The following is a 23,941-nucleotide window of genomic DNA, read 5'->3' on the forward strand; positions in this document are numbered from 1 at the left end:
TGTTTGTTGGAAGGTTTGTTTTTTTTTTTTTAACATCTTTATTGGGGTATAATTGCTTTACAATGGTGTGTTAGTTTCTGCTTTATAACAAAGTGAATCAGTCATACATAAACATATGTTCCCATATGTCTTCCCTCTTGCGTCTCCCTCCCTCCCACCCTCCCTATTCCACCCCTCCAGGCTGTCACAAAGCACCGAGCCAATATCCCTGTGCCATGCGGCTGCTTCCCACTAGCTATCTACCTTACTACGTTTGTTAGTGTGTATATGCCCATGACTCTCTCTCGCCCTGTCACAGCTCACCCTTCCCCCTCCCCATAACTTCAAGTCCGTTCTCTAGGAGGTCTGCGTCTTTATTCCTGCTTTACCACTAGGTTCTTCATGACATTTTTTTCCTTAAATTCCATATATATGTGTTAGCATACGGTATTTGTCTTTTTCTTTCTGACTTACTTCACTCTGTATGACAGACTCTAGGTCTATCCACCTCATTACAAATAGCTCAATTTCGTTTCTTTTTATGGCTGAGTAATATTCCATTGTATATATGTGTCACATCTTCTTTATCCATTCATCCGATGATGGGCACTTAGGTTGTTTCCATCTCCGGGCTATTGTAAATAGAGCTGCAATGAACATTTTGGTACATGACTCTTTTTGAATTTTGGTTTTCTCAGGGTATATGCCCAGTAGTGGGATTGCTGGGTCATATGGTAGTTCTATTTGTAGTTTTTAAGGAACCTCTATACTGTTCTCCAGTGGCTGAACCAATTCACATTCCCACCAGCAGTGCAAGAGTGTTCCCTTTTCTCCACACCCTCTCCAGCATTTATTGTTTCTAGATTTTTTGATGATGGCCATTCTGACTGGTGTGAGATGATATCTCATTGTAGTTTTGATTTGCATTTCTCTAATGATTAATGATGTTGAGCATTCTTTCATGTGTTTGTTGGCAGTCTGTATATCTTCTTTGGAGAAATGTCTATTTAGGTCTTCTGCCCATTTTTGGATTGGTTTGTTTGTTTTCTTGTTATTGAGCTGCATGAGCTGCTTGTAAATTTTGGAGATTAATCCTTTGTCGGTTGCTTCATTTGCAAATATTTTCTCCCATTCTGAGGGTTGTCTTTTGGTCTTGTTTCTGGTTTCCTTTGCTGTGCAAAAGCTTTGAAGTTTCATTAGGTCCCATTTGTTTATTTTTGTTTTTATTTCCATTACTCTAGGAGGTGGGTCAGAAAGGATCTTGCTGTGATTTATGTCATAGAGTGTTCTGCCTATGTTTTCCTCTAAGAGTTGATAGTTTCTGGCCTTACATTTAGGTCTTTAATCCATTTTGAGCTTATTTTTGTGTATGGTGTTAGGGAGTGATCTAATCTCATACTTTTACATGTACCTGTCCAGTTTTCCCAGCACCACTTATTGAAGAGGCTGTCCTTTCTCCACTGTACATTACTGCCACCTTTATCAAAGATAAGCTGATCATATGTGCGTGGGTTTATCTCTGGGCTTTCTATCCTGTTCCATTGATCTATCTTTCTGTTTTTGTGCCAGTACCATACCGTCTTGATAACTGTAGCTTTGTAGTATAGTCTGAAGTCAGGGAGCCTGATTCCTCCAGTTCCTTCTTTCATTCTCAAGATTGCTTTGGCTATTCGGGGTCTTTTGTGTTTCGATATAAATTGCAAAATTTTTTGTTCTAGTTCTGTGAAAAATGCCAGTGGTAGTTTGATAGGGATTGCATTGAATCTATAGATTGCTTTGGGTAGTAGAGTCATTTTCACAACGTTGATTCTTCCAATCCAAGAACATGGTATATCTCTCCATCTATTTGTATCATCTTTAATTTCTTTCATCAGTGTCTTATAATTTTCTGCATATAGGTCTTTTGTCTCCTTAGGTAGGTTTATTCCTAGATATTTTATTCTTTTTGTTGCAATGGTAAATGGGAGTGTTTTCTTGATTTCACTTTCAGATATTTCATCATTAGTATATAGGAATGCCAGAGATTTCTGTGCATTAATTTTGTATCCTGCCACTTTACCAAATTCATTGATTAGCTCTAGTAGTTTTCTGGTAGCATCTTTAGGCTTCTCTATGTATAGGATCATGTCATCTGCAAACAGTGACAGCTTTACTTCTTCTATTCCGATTTGGATTCCTTTTATTTCCTTTTCTTCTCTGATTGCTGTGGCTAAAACTTCCAAAACTATGTTGAATAAGAGTGGTGAGAGTGGGCAACCTTGTCTTGTTCCTGATCTTAGTGGAAATGCTTTCAGTTTTTCACCATTGAGGATGATGTTTGCTGTGGGCTTGTCATATATGGCCTTTATTATGTTGAGGAAAGTTCCCTCTATGCCTACTTTATGCAGGGTTTTTATCATAAATGGGTGTTGAATTTTGTCAAAAGCTTTCTCTGCATCTATTGAGATGATCATATGGTTTTTCTCCTTCAATTTGTTAATATGGTTTATCACATTGATAGATTTGCATATATTGAAGAATCCTTGCATTCCTGGAATAAACCCCACTTGATCATGGTGTATGATCCTTTTAATGCGCTGTTGGATTCTGTTTGCTAGTATTTTGTTGAGGATTTTTGCATCTATGTTCATCAGTGATATTGGCCTGTAGTTTTCTTTCTTTGTGACATCCTTGTCTGCTTTTGGTATCAAGGTGATGGTGGCCTCGTAGAAGGAGTTTGGGAGTGTTCCTCCCTCTGCTATATTTTGGAAGAGTTTGAGAAGGATAGGTGTTACCTCTTCTCTAAATGTTTGATAGAATTCACCTATGAAGCCATCTGGTCCTGGTCTTTTCTTTGTTGGAAGATTTTTAATCACAGTTTCAATTTCAGTGCTTGTGATTGGTCTGTTCATATTTTCTATTTCTTCCTGATTCAGTCTTGGCAGGTTGTGCATTTCTAAGAATTTGTCCATTTCTTCCAGATTGTCCATTTTATTGGCATAGAGTTGCTTGTAGTAATCTCTCATGATCTCTTTTATTTCTGCAGTGTCACTTGTTACTTCTCCTTTTTCATTTCTAATTCTATTGATTTGAGTCTTCTCCCTTTTTTTCTTGATGAGTCTGGCTAGTGGTTTATCTATTTTGTTTGTCTTCTCAAAGAACCAGCTTTTAGTTTTATTGATCTTTGCTATTGTTTCCTTCATTTCTTTTTCATTTGTTTCTGATCTGATTTTTATGATTTCTTTCCTTCTGCTAGCTTTGGGGTTTTTTTGTTCTTTCTCTAATTGCTTGAGGTGCAAGGTTAGGTTGTTTATTTGAGATGTTTCCTGCTTCTTAAGGTGGGCTTGTATTGCTATAAACTTCCTCCTTAGAACTGCTTTTGCTGCATCCCACAGGTTTTGGGTCGTTGTGTCTCCATTGTCATTTGTTTCTAGGTATTTTTTGATTTCCTCTTTGATTTCTTCAGTGATCGCTTCATTATTAAGTAGTGTATTGTTTAGCCTCCATGTGTTTGTATTTTGTACAGATCTTTTCCTGTAATTGATATCGAGTCTCATGGCGTTGTGGTCAGAAAAGATACTTGATACAATTTCAATTTTCTTAAATTTACCAAGGCTTGATTTGTGACCTAAGATATGATCTATCCTGGAGAATGTTCCATGAGCACTTGAGAAAAATGTGTATTCTGTTGTTTTTGGATGGAGTGTCCTATAAATATCAATTAAGTCCATCTTGTTTAATGTATCATTTAAAGCTTGTGTTTCTTTATTTATTTTCATTTTGGATGATCTGTCCATGGGTGAAAGTGGGGTGTTTAAGTCCCCTACTATGAATGTGTTACTGTCGATTTCCCCTTTTATGGCTGTTAGTATTTGCCTTATGTATTGAGGTGCTCCTATGTTGGGTGCATAAATATTTACAATTGTTATATCTTCTTCTTGGATCGATCCCTTGATCATTATGTAGTGTCCTTCTTTGTCTCTTTTAATAGTTCTTATTTTAAAGTCTATTTTGTCTGATATGAGAATTGCTACTCCAGCTTTCTTTTGGTTTCCATTTGCATGGAATATCTTTTTCCATCCCCTTACTTTCAGTCTGTATGTGTCTCTAGGTCTGAAGTGGGTCTCTTGTAGCCAGCATATATAAGGGTCTTGTTTTTGTATCCATTCAGCCAATCTGTGTCTTTTGGTGGGAGCATTTAGTCCATTTACATTTAAGGTAATTATCGATATGTATGTTCCTATTCCCATTTTCTTCATTGTTTTGGGTTCGTTATTATAGGTCTTTTCCTTCTCTTGTGTTTCTTGCCTAGAGAAGATCCTTTAGCATTTGTTGTAAAGCTGGTTTGGTGGTGCTGAACTCTCTCAGCTTTTGCTTGTCTGTAAAGGTTTTAATTTCTCCATCAAATCTGAATGAGATCCTTGCTGGGTAGAGTAGTCTTGGCTGCAGGTTTTTCTCCTTCATCACTTTCAGTATGTCCTGCCACTCCCTTCTGGCTTGTAGGGTTTCTGCTGAGAGATCAGCTGTTAACCTTATGGGGATTCCCTTGTGTGTTATTTGTTGTTTTTCCCTTGCTGCTTTTAATATGCTTTCTTTGTATTTAATTTTTGACAGTTTGATTAATATGTGTCTTGGCGTATTTCTCCTTGTATTTATCCTGTATGGGACTCTCTGGGCTTCCTGGACTTAACTATTTCCTTTCCCATATTAGGGAAGTTTTCAACTATAATCTCTTCAAATATTTTCTCAGTCCCTTTCTTTTTCTCTTCTTCTTCTGGAACCCCTATAATTCGAATGTTGGTGCGTTTAATGTTGTCCCAGAGGTCTCTGAGACTGTCCTCAGTTCTTTTCATTCCTTTTTCTTTATTCTGCTCTGCAGTAGTTATTTCCACTATTTTGTCTTCCAGGTCACTTTTCCATTCTTCTGCCTCAGTTATTCTGCTATTGATCCCATCTAGAGTACTTTTAATTTCATTTATTGTATTGTTCATCGTTGCTTGTTTCATCTTTAGTTCTTCTAGGTCCTTGTTAACTGATTCTTGCATTTTGTCCATTCTATCTCCAAGATTTTGGATCAACCTTACTATCATTATTCTGAATTCTTTTTCAGGTAGACTGCCTATTTCCTCTTCATTTGTTAGGTCTGGTGCATTTTTATCTTGCTCCTTTAACTGCTGTGTGTTTTTCTGTCTTCTCATTTTGCTTATCTTTCTGTGTTTGGGGTCTCCTTTTTGCAGGCTGCAGGTTCGTAGTTCCTCCTGTTTTTGATGTCTGTCTCCAGTGGCTAAGGTTGGTTCAGTGGGTTGTGTAGGCTTCCTGGTGGAGGGGACTAGTGCCTGTGTTGTGGTGGTTGAGGCTGGATCTTGTCTCTCTAGTGGGCAGGTTCACGTCTGGTGGTGTGTTTTGGGGTGTCTGTGGCCTTATGATTTTAGGCAGCCTCTCTGCTAATGGGTGGGGTTGTGTTCCTGTTTTGCTAGTTGTTTGGCATAGGTTTTCCAGCACTGTGGCTTGCTGGTCGTTGAGTGAAGCTGGGTGTTGGTGTTAAGATGGAGGTCTCTGGGAGATTTTCGCCATTTGATATTATGTGGAGCTGGGAGGTCTCTTGTTGACCAGTGTCCTGAAGTTGGCTCTCCTACCTCAGAGGCAGAGCCCTGCCTCCTGGCTGGAGCACCAAGAGCTTTTCATCCACAAGGCTCAGGATAAAAGGGAGAAAAAGTAGAGGGAATTAGTAGAAGTATGAGGAAAGAAAGAAGGAAAGGAGGGTAGTGTTGCAAGGTTTTTAATCACAGTTTCAATTTCAGTGCTTGTGATTGGTCTGTTCATATTTTCTATTTCTTCCTGGATCAGTCTCGGCAGGTTGTGTATTTCAAAGAATTTGTTCATTTCTTCCAGGTTGTCCATTTTATTGGCATAAGGTTTCTTGTAGTAATCTCTCATCATCTTTTTATTTCTGCAGTGTCAGTTCTTACTTCTCCATTTTCATTTCATATTCTATTGATTCGAGTCTTCTCCCTATTTTTCTTGATGAGTCCGGCTAATGGTTTATCAATTTTGATTATCTTCTCAAAGAACCAGCTTTAGTTTTATTGGTCTTTGTTATCATTTCCTTCATTTCTTTTTCATTTATTTCTGATCTGATCTTTATGATTTCTTTCCTTCTGCTAACTTTGGGGTTTTTTTTTGTTCTTTTTTCTCTAATTGCTTTAGATGCAAGGTTAGGTTGTGTATTTGAGATGTTTCCTGTTTCTTAAGGTAGGATTGTATTGCTATAAACTTCCCTCTTAGAACTGCTTTTGCTGCATCCCATGTGTATTGTGTCATCATGTCTCCATTGTCATTTGTTTCTAGGTATTTTTTGATTTCCTCTTTGATTTCTTCAGTGATCACTTCGTTATTAAGTAGTGTATTGTTTAGCCTCCATCTGTTTGTATTTTTTACAGATCTTTTCCTGTAATTGATATCTAGTCTCATGGCGTTGTGGTCAGAAAAGATACTTGATATGATTTCAATTTTCTTAAATTTACCAAGGCTACATTTTTAACCCAATATATGATCTATCCTGGAGAATGTTCCATGAGCACCTTTGGAAAATGTTTATTCTGTTGTTTTTGGATGAAATGTCCTATAAATATCAATTAAGTCCATCTTGTTTAATGTATCATTTAAAGCTTGTGTTTCCTTATTTATTTTCCTTTTGGATGATCTGTCCATTGGTGAAAGTGGGGTGATAAAGTCCCCTACTATGAATGTGTTACTGTCGATTTCCCCTTTTATGGCTGTTAGTATTTGCCTTATGTATTGAGGTGCTCCTATGTTGGGTGCATAAATATTTACAATTGTTATATGTTCTTCTTGGATAGATCCCTTGATCATTATGTAGTGTCCTTCTTTGTCTCTTGTAATAGTCTTTATTTTAAAGTCTATTTTGTCTGATATGAGAATTGCCACTCCAGCTTTCTTCTGATTTCCGTATTCATGGAACATCTTTTTCCATCTCCTCACTTTCAGTTTGTATGTGTCCTTAGGTCTGAAGTAGGTCTCTTGTAGACAGCATATATATGGGTCTTCTTTTTGTATGCTCAGCCAGTCTGTGTCTTTTGGTGGGAGCATTTACATTTAAGGTAATTATCGATATGTATGTTCCTATTCCCATTTTCTTCATTGTTTTGGGTTTGTTATTGTAGGTCTTTTCCTTCTCTTGTTTTCTTGCCTAGAGAAGTTCCCTTAGCATTTGTTGTAAAGCTGGTTTGGTGGTGCTGAACTCTCTCAGCTTTTGCTTGTCTGTAAAGGTTTTAACTTCTCCATCAAATGTGAATGAGAGGGGCTTCCCTGGTGGCACAGTGGTTGAGCATCCAGCTGCCAATGCAGGGGACACAGGTTTGTGCCCCGGTCTGGGAAGGTCCCACACTCTGTGGAGCAGCTGGGCCCGTGAGCCATGGCTGCTTTACATGCATGTTTGGAGTCTGTGCTCCACAATGGGACAGGCCACAACAGTGCGAGGCCCATGTACTGCAAAAAAAATAAATAAATAAAAATAAATCTGAATGAGATCCTTGCTGGGTAGAGTAATCTTTGTTGTAGGTTTTTCTCCTTCATCACTTTAAATATGTCCTGCCACTCCCTTCTGTCTTGCAGAGTTTCTGCTGAAAGATCAGCTGTTAACCTTATGGGGATTCCCTTGTGTGTTATTTGATGTTTTTCCCTTGCTGCTTTCAATATGTTTTCTTTGTATTTAATTTTTGATAGTTTGATTAGTATGTGTCTTGGCATGTTTCTCCTTGGATTTACCCTGTATGGGACTCTCTGTGCTTCCTGTACTTGATTAACTATTTCCTTTCCCATATTAGGGAAGTTTTCAACCATAATCTCTTCAAATAATTTCTCAGTCCCTTTCTTTTTCTCTTCTTCTTCTGGGACCCCTATAATTCGAATGTTGGTGCATTTGATGTTGTCCCAGAGGTCTCTGAGACTGTCCTCAGTTCTTTTCATTCTTTTTTCTTTACTCTGCTCTACAGTAGTTATTTCCACTATTTTATCTTCCAGGTCACTTATCCTTTCTTCTGCCTCAGTTATTCTGCTATTAATCCCATCTAGATTATTTTAAATTTCATTTATTGTGTTGTTGATCATTGCTTGTTTCCTCTTTAGCTCTTCCAGGTCCTTGTTAAATGTTTCTTGCATTGTCTCTATTCTATTTCCAAGATTTTGGATCATCTTTACTACCATTATTCTGAATTCTTGTTTAGGTAGACTGCCTGTTTCCTCTTCATTTGTTAGGTGTCGTTGGTTTTTACCTTGCTCCTTCATCTGTGTGTTTTTCTGTCTTCTCATTTTGCTTATGTTACTGTGTTTGGGGTCTCCTTTTTGCAGGCTGCAGGTTCGTAGTTTCCGTTGCTTTTGGTGTCTGTCCCCAGTGGCTAAGGTTGGTTCAGTGGGTTGTGTAGGTCTCCTGGTTGAGGGCACTAGTGCCTGTGCTCTGGTGGATGAGGCTGGATCTTGTCTCTCTGGTGGGCAGGTCCACGTCTGGTGGTGTGTTTTGGCGTGTCTGTGGCCTTATTATGATTTTAGGCAGCCTCTCTGCTAATGGTTGGGGTTTTGTTCCTGTCTTGCTAGTTGTTTGGCATAGGGTGTGCAGCACTGTAGCTTGCTGGTCGTTGAGTGAAGCTGGGTCTTGGTGTTGAGATGGAGATACCTGGGAGATTTTCGCCATTTGATATTACTTGGAGCATGGAGGTCTCTTGTGAACCAGTGTCCTGAAATTGGCTCTCCCACCTCAGAGGCACAGCCCTGATGCCTGGCTGGAGCACCAAGAGCCTGTCCACATGGCTCAGAATAAAAGGGAGGAAAAATAGAAGGAAAGAAAGAAAGAAAGAGGATAAAATAAAATAAAGTAAGATAAAATAAAATAGTTACAAAATAAAAGTAATTATTAAGAAAACAAATATTTTTAAGTAAAAAGAAAAAAACCCCAGACAGTCAGAACCATAGGACAAATGGTGAAAGCAAAGCCATACAGACAAAATCTCACACAGTAGCATACACATACACACTCACAAAAAGTGGAAAAGAGGAGAAAATAATATATCTTGCTCCCAAAGTCAACCTCCTCAATTTGGGATGATTCATTCGTTGTCTATTCAGGTATTCCACAGATTCAGAGTACTTCAAGTTGATTGTGGAGCTTTAATCTGCTGCTTCTGAGGCTGCTGGGAGAAATTTCCCTTTTTCTTCTTTGTTCACAGAGCTCCCATGTTTCAGCTTTGGATTTGGCCCTGCGTCTGCGTGTAGCCCACCTGAGGGCATCTGTTCTTCACTCAGACAGGATGGGGTTAAAGGAGCCTCTGATTCGGTGGTTCTGACTCACTCAGGCTGGCGGGAGGGTGGGGTACAGATGTAGGGTGAGCCTGTGGCGGCAGAGCCCGGCATGACCTTGCACCAGCCTGAGGTGTGCACTGTGTGTTCTCCCGGGGAACTTGTCCCTGGATCACAGGACCCTGGCAGTGGCGGGCTGCACAGGCTCCCCAGAGGGGAGGTGCAGATAGTGAACTGTGCTCGCACACAGACTTCTTGGTGGCGGCAGCAGCAGCCTGTGTCTCATGCCCGTTCCTGGGATCTGCGCTGATAGCCGCAGCTTGCGCCTGTCTCTGGAGCTCCTTTAAGCAGCGTTCTTAATCCCCTCTCCTCGCGCACCAGGAAACAAAGAGGCAAGAAAATGTCTCTTGTCTCTTCGGCAGCTCCAGACTTCTCCCAGACTCCCTCCAGGCTAGCCGTGGTGCACTAACCCCTTCAGGCTGTGTTCCCGCTGCCAGTACTCTCCCAGCATCAGACCAAAGTCTGAGCCTCAGCTCCCAGCTCCGCCCGTCCCCGTGGGTGAACAGAGAAGCCTCTCGGGCTGGTGAGTGCTGGTCGGCACCGATTCTCTGTGCGGCAATCTCCCCGCTTTGCCCTCCTCACCACTGTTGCTGCACTCTCCTCCATGGCTCTGAAGCTTCCCCCCTCCGCCACCCGCAGTCTCTGCCCATGAAGGGGCTTCTAGTGTGTGGAAACCTTTCCTCCTTCACAGCTCCCTCCCACTGGTGCAGGTCCAGTCCCTATTCTTTTGTCTCCTTTTTTTCTTTTTTCTTTTGCCCTACCCAGGTATGTGGGGAATTTCTTGCCTTTTGGGAGGTCTGAGGTCTTCTGCCAGCAATCAGTGGGGGTTCTATAGGAGCAGGTCCACGTGTAGATGTATTTCTGATGTATCTGTTGGGAGGAAGGTGATCTCCATGTCTTACTCTTCCACGATCTTCTCCAGCAGACCCCATCTTATTTTTGATGAAAACAGATGTCAACTCACTGAAGGCAGAGTTAGGATGCTAACATCCTGTCTTTTAAAATAGTTGCTTTTAGATATTTTCCACATATCTCTCTCCATGGAAACTGGATAAGGCCACCACCAGCCAAAAGTAAGCAGTTTCCCATTTAAAGTCACTTGTTGGTTGTCAGAAGGGATCTGGCTCTGCAATTCAGGGTGCTACCACAGCTTAAGTCTGCAGGAATTTAGTAAATAAATATGTGAACAAGAAGGGTTTTTTGTTTGTTTGTCCGTTCAGTTTTACTTTCAGAAGTTTTCCTTTGCAATTACGGAACAGAAAAAATTGACCTTGGTCTTTAAGCTTTGGTAAATATGTGAGAGTAATGTTTAGACTTGTATTTATCTCCTTTATTTGAAAGGCAGTGACTTTGTTTAGCACTGTAATTTAAGGTTCCCCAAAGAGGAATCATTCCTTACTATGAGCAATGTCATAAACTTAAGTATTCTGGAAATACATTTTTACAACCACCGTGGTTATATCTTAACTTGTAGCAAGGAATTCCATCTTGCCAAAAGTATGAAATCATTTGTTATGCTGGCAGTGTAAGAACATAATAATAAGGTGTTTATAATAGTTTCATTCTTGCTTTATAATACTTTGAACTCCAATAAAGAAACAAAATACATCCATTTCAAAAGTTTTTTAATATAAAAATTAGCAGGACACGCATATGGAAATTATATTTAAATTTCAAAGGATATTTTCTTTCAATTTAGTAGTGAATCATTAAGGTAACCAACAAGCTATTTGAAGTTATTTCCATAGCACTGAAGTTAAGAATTCTTCTCCATGTATCTATATCAGTATTTAAATGGAAATGTAATTTTGAATATCTTTACTCGATAGAGATATGGAAGATTACATTTTGACTTATTAACCAATTTTCTCCCCCATCCTATGTTCTTATGCCCCTTCACCCACTTTCATTTAATCAGGTAGACAGTTCTGCAGGATTGCCTAAAGGAAAGGTTGACAGAAGAAAATGGAGAAAAGGGTAATCAGTTTTAGACTCTTGAGCCTTCAAAAGGCTGGCCCTCAGGGTAACTGAAAAGAATATCAGATTTGGTTAAAAAATTTTTAAACCCCCAAAAATAACCCAAATATGATAGATAAGAGCCAGGCTACTCTCCAGGCTGGGCAGAAGTCAAAGGGGAAACAGTGAGAAGTTAGAGGTGGGCAGGTCCCAAATAAGTCCCTTGTTGAGCCCCCAGGCTAACTGTGCCAGTTGTAAGTTTGTTTACTCTCAGCTCCAAATCCACCTTCATTGCCCTGCTTGTGACACTGGAACATATATCCCTTGTCAGCTGGCTGGATGTTCAGCTCTCTCTGCAGAGGGCACTAGTGGAGGATGGAGCCTGTCTTTCTGGTTCCAGTGATGCTCCTGCCTTGCCTTATTTTGGCAGCAGTGAATGGTCAGTAGGAATGGGGACCCCCAGCTGTGCTCACCCCCAGCCAGATTCAGTGCCACCAACCCTGCAGGCAGCTTTCCAGAGAGTTCCATGGAGCAGCACCTACCAGTGGGCAGCCTCCCCTGGTCCCAGAGAGGGCAGTTCCTAGTGGGCAATTCCCAGCACACCACTCTTACATGCTGATTTCCAGCAAGTCTACAGCACAGTACCTCAGGACATTTCTCTGGCTTTCCAGTGAGGTCTGGACCTCAGCCCAGGATGAGGGTGTCCTCTTCTATTTTGTTCCTTTCTTGGGTGCTCTGCCTCAGTCCTATAAGTAGTGACTTCCCTATCTGCTCTTCTTATAGTCTTTAGATTTCTCTTCCCCTCCTCAGTAGATAATACCCTATTATTAGTAGTAATTCTTAAACAATTCTTTTTTTTTTTGTGGTACTCGGGCCTCTCACTGTTGTGGCCTCTCCCGTTGTGGAGCACAGGCTCTGGGCACGCAGGCTTAGCGGCCATGGCTCACGGGCCCAGCCACTCTGCAGCACGTGGGACCCTCCCAGACCAGGGCATGAACCCGTGTCCCCTGCTTCGGCAGGCAGACTCCCAACCACTGCGCCACCAGGGAAGCCCTTAAACAATTCTTTATGTGAAACCTTCCTTGTTGAAATCAGTTTGGTTTCTGTCCCCTGAATAGACCCTCACTGAAACAGATTTGGTTCCAGGAATGTCCAGGAGAAGCCATAGAGATGGCATTTGGAAATTGATTTGACTGTATCCTTGGAACTGAGCCCACTGTTGGGTTGTTTGCCAATAGGACAGAGGATGATAGTAATCCATGGCATGCAGTGGCCTCACAGTTAGTCAGTTGTCACCTGGATGAAGAGCCAACTGAAGCGAGTACCCTGGAAGCTTGAGTGGCTGCTACACTTGACTGTCAGGCAGTATGAAGACCACGAGGATGGTGGGGTGGGTGGGTCCTTTAGATGCACTGGGGCACTTACAGAGAGACATGACAAGCCTGGGTCCTTTAACTCTCAGCTCAATTCATAGTCTAAGAGCCAGAAAGATTCCATGTCAGCCATAATAGAATGTATTTCTTGCTACCACAGCACTGGTATGGCTGATAATCAAACACAAATCTAATTGATCAGGTTGCTGAATTACAATGTCAGCTGAATGTACATTTCACAAAGTTTCTCATGCAAAAGTTAGAAAAAAAGATTAGGATACTAAAACTCCAAGTAGGGACATGTTGTTGGACCCAGATAAAACTGACAGTCTTGAAACTCAACTCACTCTGAGCCATCATTGCCAGTGGAAGTAGCTTGAAACCCTGCATCTGAGAAGATAAGACTTCTTTTGCTTCAAAACTCTACACTAACCTCACCTAGGACAGATGAGGGGTAATATCTTAAAAAGGGATGCTCATTCCTCTTAAGACCCACAACAGTGAGCTTTAAGTCAGCAACAAGGGTCATATCTCAGTATGATCCAGAGGAACTTGTACATTTCCCTATCTGCTCTTCATCAAAAGAATTGAATCAAAAGATTTTGCTATTCCATATCAGCAGCAACCCAGAGAACATGTGCAGGAGTGGATTCTAAGGGTGTCAGGCCAAGAAGGATGAAATATAGCACTATATCAAGCTGAATTCATTCAAATGTGTGTGCTTACTAGAGAGTTTAGATTTAGTATATTAGTTCATGCAGCTGGAGGTATACTAAAACCTGGACTCAATGGTGGCCTACATTTAATGAGGATAAAATGCCAGAGCTTCTCTTGCTTGTGGAGGAGGAAATTCAAAGGCTTGGAGAGACAGGAATGCTGGGATAGATTTACCATGGGTGACCTGCACACTCACTTCCCAATTTCATTTAGCAAGAACACTCAGAAGCCATTTCTTTTGATACCACACAGGACCCTGTGGGGCTCCTGGGCACAAAAGGCTTTCTGTGCCCCCCATTTCTTTGATTATAGGAAATAGGTTTCATTCAGCCTCCATGACCTTCCCTGAGTTCCAACTGGCAGATTTAAGCAGTTGCTAATTAGGGAAGGGAGGGCATGCAGAGACAAGGGAGGAGCAGTCAAGAGGAACAATAGTTCAGCCTTGGGGAAGGGTCCTGGGTCCCCATTAAGGGATACACACAATATCTTTGAGCTGTTTTGCAGATACTGAAACACCCACCAGTTGGGAGAAGTTAACTGTATGCTGCCCACAAGCACGTAGACCGCAGACCGGTTGGAACCAGAAGGTTGATGATGCTGACTCCCAGTTACCTCGCCACCAACCAATCAGAAGAATGTCCACGAGCTAATGATGCCCGCTTTGAACCATTCCCATAAAACTCCTCACTACCCACTCCAGGTAGGGACACAGAGTTTTGACGGCATTAGCCTGCTGTGGCCCCCTTTGCCTGGCAAAGCAATAAAGCTATTCTTTTCTACTTCACCCAAAACTCTGTGTCCAAGATTTAATTCAGTGTCAGGGTACAGAGGCCAGGTTAGGCTTCACTTTCACTAAAGCAGTGAGAAACACATTGGAGAGGGCAGAACGAGCATCCTTGAAGACCTTACAGTTGCTCTCCTTTGTAGGCCAGATATGACACTGAAAGTACAAGGTTCCAGTGCGGATGATGTGATCCCAGAGGAGCAGAGGCCAAGAGGCAGCCCCTGACCACCAGTGACAAGTTGGGAGCATTTACCATAAAGGGTGGCAGGGATGTTTACTGTTAATGAGAATGCCTGGCCCACAGAGATCTCTGATGGTAGTTAATTGATCGGGGTGCTCTTGGGAAAGAAACATGTGGTCATCCTACTAGAGTATTCCTTAATCCATATAACAGAAAAGACACTCTAGTAACTCAAAAATGTGATTTGAGTTACTGTTGCCCTCAATTGAGAGTCACCACCTCTCAAATAGTTTCTAGACGTTGGTCAATTCAAAGACCAAATGCCCCTTAATTAGTGGGAAAGCTGGGGCTCCTTGAGGAAGGGCCCTGAAACATTGCTATACCTATGCAATAAATAAAATTTATAAAATAAATATAAAATAAATAAAATTTCCTCCAACCCTTCTCCAGAGAGCCCTGCAGCTATCTATTAGGGTGACTGCTCACAGAGAAGAAGGAAGTACACAGGCTTTCAGGGAATACTGGACACCAGTCATAAACTGACTCTATTTCCTAGAGTCTTATAATGCCACCGTGGTACACTAATCAAAATGGTTTTTTTTTTGCTTGTTTGCTTCTTTGAGGGGGGAGGCATATTAGCCCAAGTTAGACTTATAATGGGCCCAGTTGTTCCACTGGCCTGGTGATATTTCTCTCTAGTACCTGAATATTTAATTGGAATTGCCACAATTGGCAACTGACAGAATCATCAGACTGGGTCTCTGAATCTTAGGGTGAGGGAATGTTTATATGTTTTGCTCATTGATATGTCTCAAGTGCCTAGAATAGTGGATGGTACATAGTAGGCATCTAGTAATTAAATGTTAAATGAAAAAATGAACAGATGAATGAACTACATATTAAGACATACAGCCTTAAACTTCAAAATAATAGTTACTTTCTTGTCCAAATATCTACACTTATTTATCTACAAGATTTGTTTTCTTATTAACAGTACCTAACTTTGGTAAATGACCATTCAACTTCCTTATCGTTAGAAAGATTTCTGTAAATAATTTGTAACCAGTGATTACTTCCCCAATGCCTAAGGGTCACTGAGATTTAGAAAAAGTTTTTAAAATCCTGAATTTTGTGTTTTCAGTTTTTTGAGAGGTCTTGGTTTTATCCCAGCCTCGTCAGGATTAGGGAACTACTTTCCTTTCTTTCCTGTAGCCCAGCTCTGTCCTCACTTTCACCCCCATATTAAAGGGCCATTTGTGTTGAAGTTTGTTTTTGGTTGGGCACTAGCAGTAAAAGAGCAGGTTAGGAGTCACAGGGAAAACTTGACTTATCTGCTTCTTTTAACCTATGACCTTCCCAGCTCTGCTGCTAAGCTAAGGTGTTCCCAAATATATATAGTTGGAGAGAATAAGAACAAGCATCACTCGAACTGAAAGTTTCTCAAAGTAGTTCCTTACCAATGTTAGCACCAAACTTGTACTTAAGATAAAAAGGAAATAAAAAGCTAGCACACTGACCTGAGTGATGTAGATGATTTTGTGCAGCTGGATTAAGATCTGCTGAATAGGATCACTGATCTGACGTACTTTCCTCTGGGACACAGCAATTCCTGCAGATGCTGTGGATGAAAAATTCTGCAGTTAATCAAGACCCTTTTCCCCTTCACAAGTGGTATTAAGTGGAAAATGGGGTAAAATTCTAAAAAAAATACTCTCATCCTACCAATTAGAAAATATGTAGAGACCTTGTTACACTTCAATATTTTATGATATGGGATGCACAATTCTTTCCTTCTACTTCTTAGACCTCTAAGTAACATAATAATGTTATCATTTGTAACATCTTAAAGACTGTTTATCACTTGGAAATTTTGCCTGCAATTACACCAGGCTGCCACAAGGTCAGTGGTGTCTTGGATACTGTGGCCATTGAAAAGTTGGGCTTCAGATATGTGCAGTTAAGAGATTATCACACTTAAAAATTTTAAATTCATTTGCCCTCAGTAGCAAATAAAACTAATTTTATTAAAACTACTAAAATGCAAATAGTGAATAGGCAATCTTAAAGAGCAAACAAAAAAAACATAATTTGTAATAATCAAGGGTTTGAAAATTATGTTACTTCCCAACCCTTGATTATTACAAATTATAATTTTCACTGAGATTTCTCTTCAGGTCTAAATAAGACACATCTATAATTTATCCTGAATTCTCATCACAGAGCCACATCACTTTCACAGTTCTAGGCTAGCTTGGTATCAAACTGCATATAAGCTGCTTTCCCAGATTCAAATGTCATAGCCACAAGTGGCCCATTCTTAACTTTGAGGAATGTAAAGCTATTTAAAGGAATGGCCTTGACCCCTGTATTAGCCACAAGGTCCCCTCTGCCTCTTCTCACCCTCAGATCCACACTAGAGAAAATAGAAGAGAGACTTCAGATATGTGGATGTATATTATTCTCTCTCCCACATTCCTGCTCTTTCCCTTCCTCCCAATAACATGTAGCATACTTTCTGAAATAACGTTTTTCTTGCCAATTTCTCTTTTAAAGAAAATTTCCAAAGTCCTTCTTTTCTTACCTCCAGACAATTTTGAGCACATGAAATTAAATGTGAATACAATAATTGCTTTAGCAACAGCTAAGATTTTGAAAAATGATTCTTATATAAATGCTTTCTGAGAAAGTTTGCATATTTTACCATAAAAACTTGTTTTCAAAACATTTATAGAGAAAATTTAATGTGGCCATTAAAAGATCCAACTTGTTTTATTATTAGCATACCAAAATGTATGTTTAGGACACAAACCACAAAAAAGAAAATAAATATAACATTGAAAGAAATATTATTTTCCTTATGGGTATCTTTACTGAGTTTGTTAAGAAATTCACACAAGAAATCATCTAGCTCTAGTTCATCTTCATTTAATACCCTGTTTAAATGTTTGCAATTTAAAGGATCTACCTCCTCTAGGAACTGTGTCTAACTCCTTTTAAGCAACAATTACTTGCCATTAAGATGAGGTTTAGTAAATTACCCTTAGGGTAAAAATGTGAAGGTAAATCAGAAAGAATTAAGGTAGCTCTGAAATAGAAAACAGAGAGCTGGAAGTATCTGCTCCAGCCTGAAGAGATGGCCAATAGTATATATGTCATATTTTCTACAATGGTGCTTCTTTGCAGAAATAATTCTTAAAATGTAATTATTTGTTTGTCTAGACTGATATCCAAAACTAATGTGGCCAAGTTGATGTTGCTATAGGAAGACTAACTTTGTATTTTCTGAAACTGGACGGCTTTTGATCACACTTATGTTGATTACTTTATGTTTTTGGTATATGGACTTTCATTCATAGGTAATGAGTTAAAATCTCACAGCATGGCAGAGAGTTCTTAGATTTGTGATGACATTTTGAGTGGGATGTCTACCTTGCCACAAGAATGTATTCATCTGTGGCTAGATATAAAAACAGAGACAGTTAGCTAGAATGTGTGCCTTCTGAATTACTCAATATACAAAATTGCTTAAAATTATTTTCCTTAAGACCTTTGACCATAAGGTAAGTCCTTGAGTTTTGAAAATAGTTTTGGTTGCTTACTCGTTAAAAAATAAATCCTAAAATGTGTAATTACACATGCCCATCGTAAAACAAGCAAAGAAATGTAAAACAACCTAAGTATCACAGAAGAGACTTCGAGGGTCCCTGGAACCACCACCCATCAGCCACCTCCCCAGAAGAAACCTCTGATATCAGCTTGGTGTGTTGCCTTCCAGTTACTTTTCTATTTACGTACTTCAGTGTGTATCTTCAGAACAATATTTTTCAAACTGCAGTTGAGTCCTAAATCTGTTTAATGAGTCATGACCAGCATTTTGAAAAATGGAATGGAATGGCATGAAATGAAATAGAATAGGATATAAAAATTTCAAAGTGCATTGTATGTAGTAAGGATCCACCCAGTTGAGATATAAAATGTGTGTCTTACTAAGTGTCATTTCCAAAAAGACTTACTTCCAAAAAGACTTTGAAAGCTAGTATTGTAGAAAATCTATAGTATTATCTCATGCTTTATTTCCCTCTTTTTAAATAAATGGTGACACATTATAAGACTGTTTTACAATGTTTATTCTCAGTCTGTCATGGAGATTCTTTTTTATCAACACACCCAGTTATAACTTATTCTTTATGACCACTATTGAACAGTACTACATGTCCTGCATGCATTATAGTTTCTTAGTCACTTCCGTCTTGATGGGAACTTAGTTTTTTTTTCAATTTCTCATGATTATAAATGATGCTGCAGTGGGTATATATGTGCGTGCCTCACTGTGCATAGTACAAGAGGTCTTTAGGGTAAATAAGGAGAAATTAAATAGCTGGGCCCTTTGATACACATATTTCCTATTTTAACAAATACATTTTAAAGTGGCTGAATCAATTTGCACTCTGATCAGAAGAGAATCCATTTTTCTATATCGTGATCAACATTATAATCAAACTTTTCAATTTTGCCAAGCTGATTTTGTTTTATTTTTTGTTTATCTGAATGCTGACGAGGTTATTGTACTTCTTTGGTGATTTTCTGTTTGTGTCCCAAGCATTTTTTTCTTATTGATTTGTAAGTGCTCTTTACATTGTCTGACTACTAATTCTTTTATTGTATTTTACATGTTAAAAGTATTTTCACCTAATTTGTTACTTCTTTTCAATTTAAAGGGTGGACAAGTGGTTAGGAATCTATGCTCTCACTGCCAAGGGCCTGGGTTGGATCCTTGGTTGGAAAACTAAGATCCTGCAAGTAGGGGAGCATGGCAAAAAAAAAAAAAAAAAGCCATCATAGAAGCTGATCATATTCCAACGTCAGTCATATATAGTATGCCCATGATTCATATCTATATGGTTCCTACTGTGAAAGATAGAAAGCATTTGGTCTCATTAAAATTTAAATAAAATCAAAGTTTACATTGGAATACTTTATATTCATTTTATGGTTTTTATTAAAATAGTGAACTTAATTAGTGTTTTAAAACTTAGAAGGAAACTACAAAATTCATTATAAGAGGCAATTTACTTAGGGTGTAAAAAAATTTATATTTGCTAGCTTACTGTGTAGTTAGCATGACATTAAACAGCTACATTTCCCCTCTGTGGTGGTGGGTAGGAGGACCTGGAGGAGGTGTTGGCAAGGGTTTTACACATTTAGTCTCATGTGATCCTCACAACTATTCTGAATGGTAGTTGTTTCTATCCCCATTTTATAGATGACTGAAATTAACGAGATTGTAACCAAGACTGAAGAACTGGGACATGCAACAAGGTGGGCCCTAAACTCTACACTGACTTAGTCTCCTAACTTGTCACTGGGAGACCATGAAATTATGGACAATATAACATAATATAGATGCTCCTTCCCACACCTGAAATACCACTTTTTCTTAAAAGGAGTTGCTACTTTTAACATGTTCTGACTATACCTTTGAACATTTAATGGATCAAATATTTTTGGAAAGCATGTACAAGTAATAAACTGGAAGCATTATGTCTTTGTAGCCTGTGCAGTGTACTATATCTGCTTTATTATCTCATGGCACATTACAATAGCCAAGTTAGTTGCCCATTACTCGTTCTTTGAGACTTGATTTACATCATATATCCAGTCTATTGAAACCACAATTCACAACACAAACTCTGAAACTGTTAATTACTACAAATTGAACAAAAGATGGATTATTCATGTTCCCCCAATTGACCATGATATAGTATCAACCTACTATTTTTCTGAATTCTTTCTGCTAAGAATCAGGAATTTTTGAACAACTGGAGAAGAGAAAGTATTGAGCAGGAGCTCCCTGAAAAAGTTAAAAAAATAGTTTCCTTTTATAAAGGGGGCTAAAACATACATGGCTTCTCCATATGGGACCAACTGCCCTGTTGAAAGACAACCTTTTAAATTTAAGTACAGTGAACAGATTTGCTCTGGTCTCTTTCCTCTACTTTTGTGAAAAGGAAATAAAGTAACTGAATTGTAGCTTAAATCTGCAAATTCTCAGCAATGAACCTCTGTGCCCAGTGCATAGAAGGCAGCAAAATTAGACAAAGAATGTTGTATTCACAAGGGGTTCATGGGAGGTCCATTTAGAGGGCCACGGTTGAAGGACAGAGAACTGATGCAAACATTTCATCTGAGAAGACCATGAAGAATGAATAGGCTTTCAGTAGGCACAGGACATGGATTTGGTGTGAGGGAGGGTATATTTGAGTGGCAGCTTCTGAGTAGAAAAACAGTTTCAGCAAAGGACAGGAGTCAGCTAAGTGAGTGCCACATCTGGAGAACGGCAGAGTGTTCAGTTTTCCCTGTGTGCAGTACCATGAAAAGGTATAGTACTGGGTACATCTGCAGAGGGAGCCAGGGACCACAGCAGATGGTGATTTCAGGAAAGGTGATCTCATGAGAAGAGGCCTAGGGCCTAAGTCAGGCCCGGCATGGAGCAGCACATGGTGACTGTCTGTGGGGAGCAGGAGCTGAGGAGAGGACGAAGCTTGGACCTGAGTTGTTAAATGACTCCCTCCGTGGGAGAGAGGGAAGTGAGAGAGAAGATGATGACCAGGAGGTGTGGGCATGGAATCTTTCCCAACACAGACCAATAGATGGTTCCACAATCAGGTAGAAATTATTAGGAAGAGACTCAAGGTTCTGGGTCTAGTCCCCCCACGGTCCAGCCCCTGGTAGAACTTCCGACAAGATGACAGGAAGCTGCAATAAAGCCTCAGCACCTTTCACCCCGGGTGACCAGTTTCCTTCCACTCCCTTTCATTCCAGCTTCAGAAACAAGCTGTTTAAATGCCAAAGAAGCAAGGCTGCTTTGAGGTCCTTCACTCTTGAATGCTGGCTGAATCACCTTTACATAATGCATCTCACATCTTGTTCAGGCTTAATTTGTGTGTGTGTGAGGATTAGAGTTTCATCCTATTCCAAATTCTCTCTGTCTTTATTTTTTTCAAAATATATAATCTCAGGATATTTAAAGTTGCCAATCCCCTTAAAATGACTACATAATACACATGGCAAGATGCTGTGTGAAGAATTCACTGTTGTATTATTTCCCACACTTACTTTTGACCTCATGAACCTCCTGTTATCAAGAAGCAGAGTGAGGCAAGCACTGCCCCAAGATGGGGAGGTAGAGAGGAACCAGGGAACAGAGAGGATACGTTCCTGGACTTTAAAAGCATTAGTCTAAGCAAAAGGCAGAGAGATTCACAGGACCTGTAGCTGAACAAACTCTTCTTCCTGCCCCTCCTGGATAAGATAAAGCTTCTTTGAGGAGGAAGGACAAAGACATATGAGAAGGAAAGAAGGTCTCAGAAGAGATTCAAATTCCAGCTCACTTGGGCAAAGTCTTTGGTGGGGGCAGTGAGGAGGGCAGAGATGTTTGATAGAAGTCTCTACATTTGGGGATTCAAGAGTGGAAAGGCTGGGGGCACAGTTCCCACAGCGAGCTCTGAGAGGTCCTAGCCATGCAGATGTTCCCTGCACCATATGACCTGGGATGGAATTGGGCAGGAGAGACAGCTTCCTAGGGTGTCAGAGGCTCAGCCCCCAAGTCTCCAAACCCAGAGAGTGTGGAAGAGTAGGCTAACCTTCCCAGACCCCTGAGAAGGTGAGCTGACAGAGCAAAGAGCTTGCCCCACAGAAGTCCTGCCTTCATGTCAAGGGGACACAGACAGAAATGGGAACGTGTACTGGGAGCTGGAAGTCAGGGAGGGCTGTGCCCACTTCACAGGACAGCAACGTGGAAGGGTGACCCCGACCCAGTACTCAGAGCAGATACCAGCACAGGCAGCCTCAAAGCCTCAGTACAATGATGCCAACTGAATCCTTGGAACAAAAATACCACTCAGGGAAGAAGAAGAAGAAAGAGGACTGCAATTCTGTTTGTCTGACTTTAAGCCTGATATGATAAAGAAATCACCAACACATTGAAATTTGCATTTAGGCTAATTGATTATGTTTTCTGAGATGTGGAATAGGGGCTTAATATAAAAATTAAGTTCAGTTTTGGGAAAATATAGAAAGTTAGACTTTTTTCCCCCTGAATTTGTGGCCTAAAAATAACATGCATTTGGCCTAGTCCATATAGCTTGGCCCTTATCCATTGACTTAGTTGTTCTTCTACTATGCTACAATCACTAACCAAGTCATATTGGCCCCCTTTATTCCTACTAGAGGGAACCTTTTTTTCTCTGAAAGTCAACTCTATTGAAGCTCAGAATTCTCAAGAAGAAAATATTGTGCTGTGAAAATACACTGTGTTCAGCACTATGTATGCAAAAGCTAACCAATCAAACTAAAAGGAACAGAAAGAAAAGCTAGGAACCCTCTTCTCATTCAATTACCTGGACAAGAAAAATTTATCTCAATCATGGAAAACAGACAAAATAATCATTGCTTGATTCTCTGATATCATGTTACGACATTTTCTAATAGCTTTACTTGATTCTAATCTAATACTCTTAATCCACACCGATAAAGGTGAAGGCAGTTACAGTCCTGTAGAGTTAGTGGTTAACCTATAGAAATTGACATGTTGGTATGACTTTATAGGCCAATCAAGACGTTAATCACAAAAATGATATGCCTTTATTGCCCCACAGAAAATTTGCCAATCTTATGCTTAATTTAGCAATGTTGCTTCAGCTTTTCTTTACTATATATATACTTATTTTACTATATATATATATATATATATATATATATATATATATATACTATATATACTTCCACAACTATAAAAATATACTTATACAACTATAAAAATCCCTGTCTCCAAATGCTCTTGAACAGGCTCTTCTGTCCTCCATCTGGTCCCATCATTAAGGGAATTTAAATAAAACTAGGATTATTGCTAAAAAATAACTTTAAGAATTGTGCTTTTTGGCTTCCCTCATGGCATGGTGGTTGAGAATCTGCCTGCCAATGCAGGGGACACAGGTTCGAGCCCTGGTCTGGGAAGATCCCATATGCCACGGAGCAACTAAGTCCTTGTGCCACAGCTACTGAGCCTGTGCTCTAGAGCCCGTGAGCCACAACTACTGAGCCCACATGTCACAACTACTGAAGCCCACGTGCCTAGAGCCTGTGTTCCACAGCAACAGAAGCCACCACAATGAGAAGCCTGTGCGCTGCAATGAAGAGTAGCTCCCACTTGCTGCAACTAGAGACAGCCCATGCACAGCAACAAAGACTGAACACAGCCAAAAATAAATAAAAAATAAATAAATTAAAAAAAATTGTGCTTTTTGACTCCAATGTGGTAAGAAACAATAAGTAGCTTCTTATAGATAAATAAGAAACTTATAAATAAATAAGTTTAAAAATTTTAATTAACATGTCATCTAAAACATCCCAAATAATCTATGGAATCCACAGTGAGGAATGTCAATTAACAATGAATGAGATCTCAGCTGTATTGGAGGGCAGGAAGGTGGTCCAACCAGAAGAGGCCTCTTGCCTGTTTCTCATTACTATTTACTCACCAGTCACCATCTGCAATACTCAAATTACTGTATGACAACAATTCAAAGGGTAGTTGTAAGC

General features: G+C 39.8%; 1 protein-coding gene across 16 annotated transcripts in view; it reads right to left on the minus strand.

Moving 5' to 3' along the window:
- The window catches only part of NEK10 (NIMA related kinase 10), a 315,567-nt gene that overhangs the window by 35,762 nt on the left and 255,864 nt on the right, over positions 1-23,941 (minus strand). For all 16 annotated transcript variants that reach the window (XM_079933110.1, XM_079933115.1, XM_079933109.1 and 13 more), the window contains one exon: positions 15,859-15,959. In XM_079933110.1, the coding sequence (XP_079789236.1) occupies positions 15,859-15,959 (101 nt within the window). The remainder of the gene's footprint in view (positions 1-15,858; positions 15,960-23,941) is intronic.

Source organism: Stenella coeruleoalba, assembly GCF_951394435.1.
Source record: "Stenella coeruleoalba genome assembly, chromosome: 10".
NCBI lineage: Eukaryota > Metazoa > Chordata > Mammalia > Artiodactyla > Delphinidae > Stenella > Stenella coeruleoalba.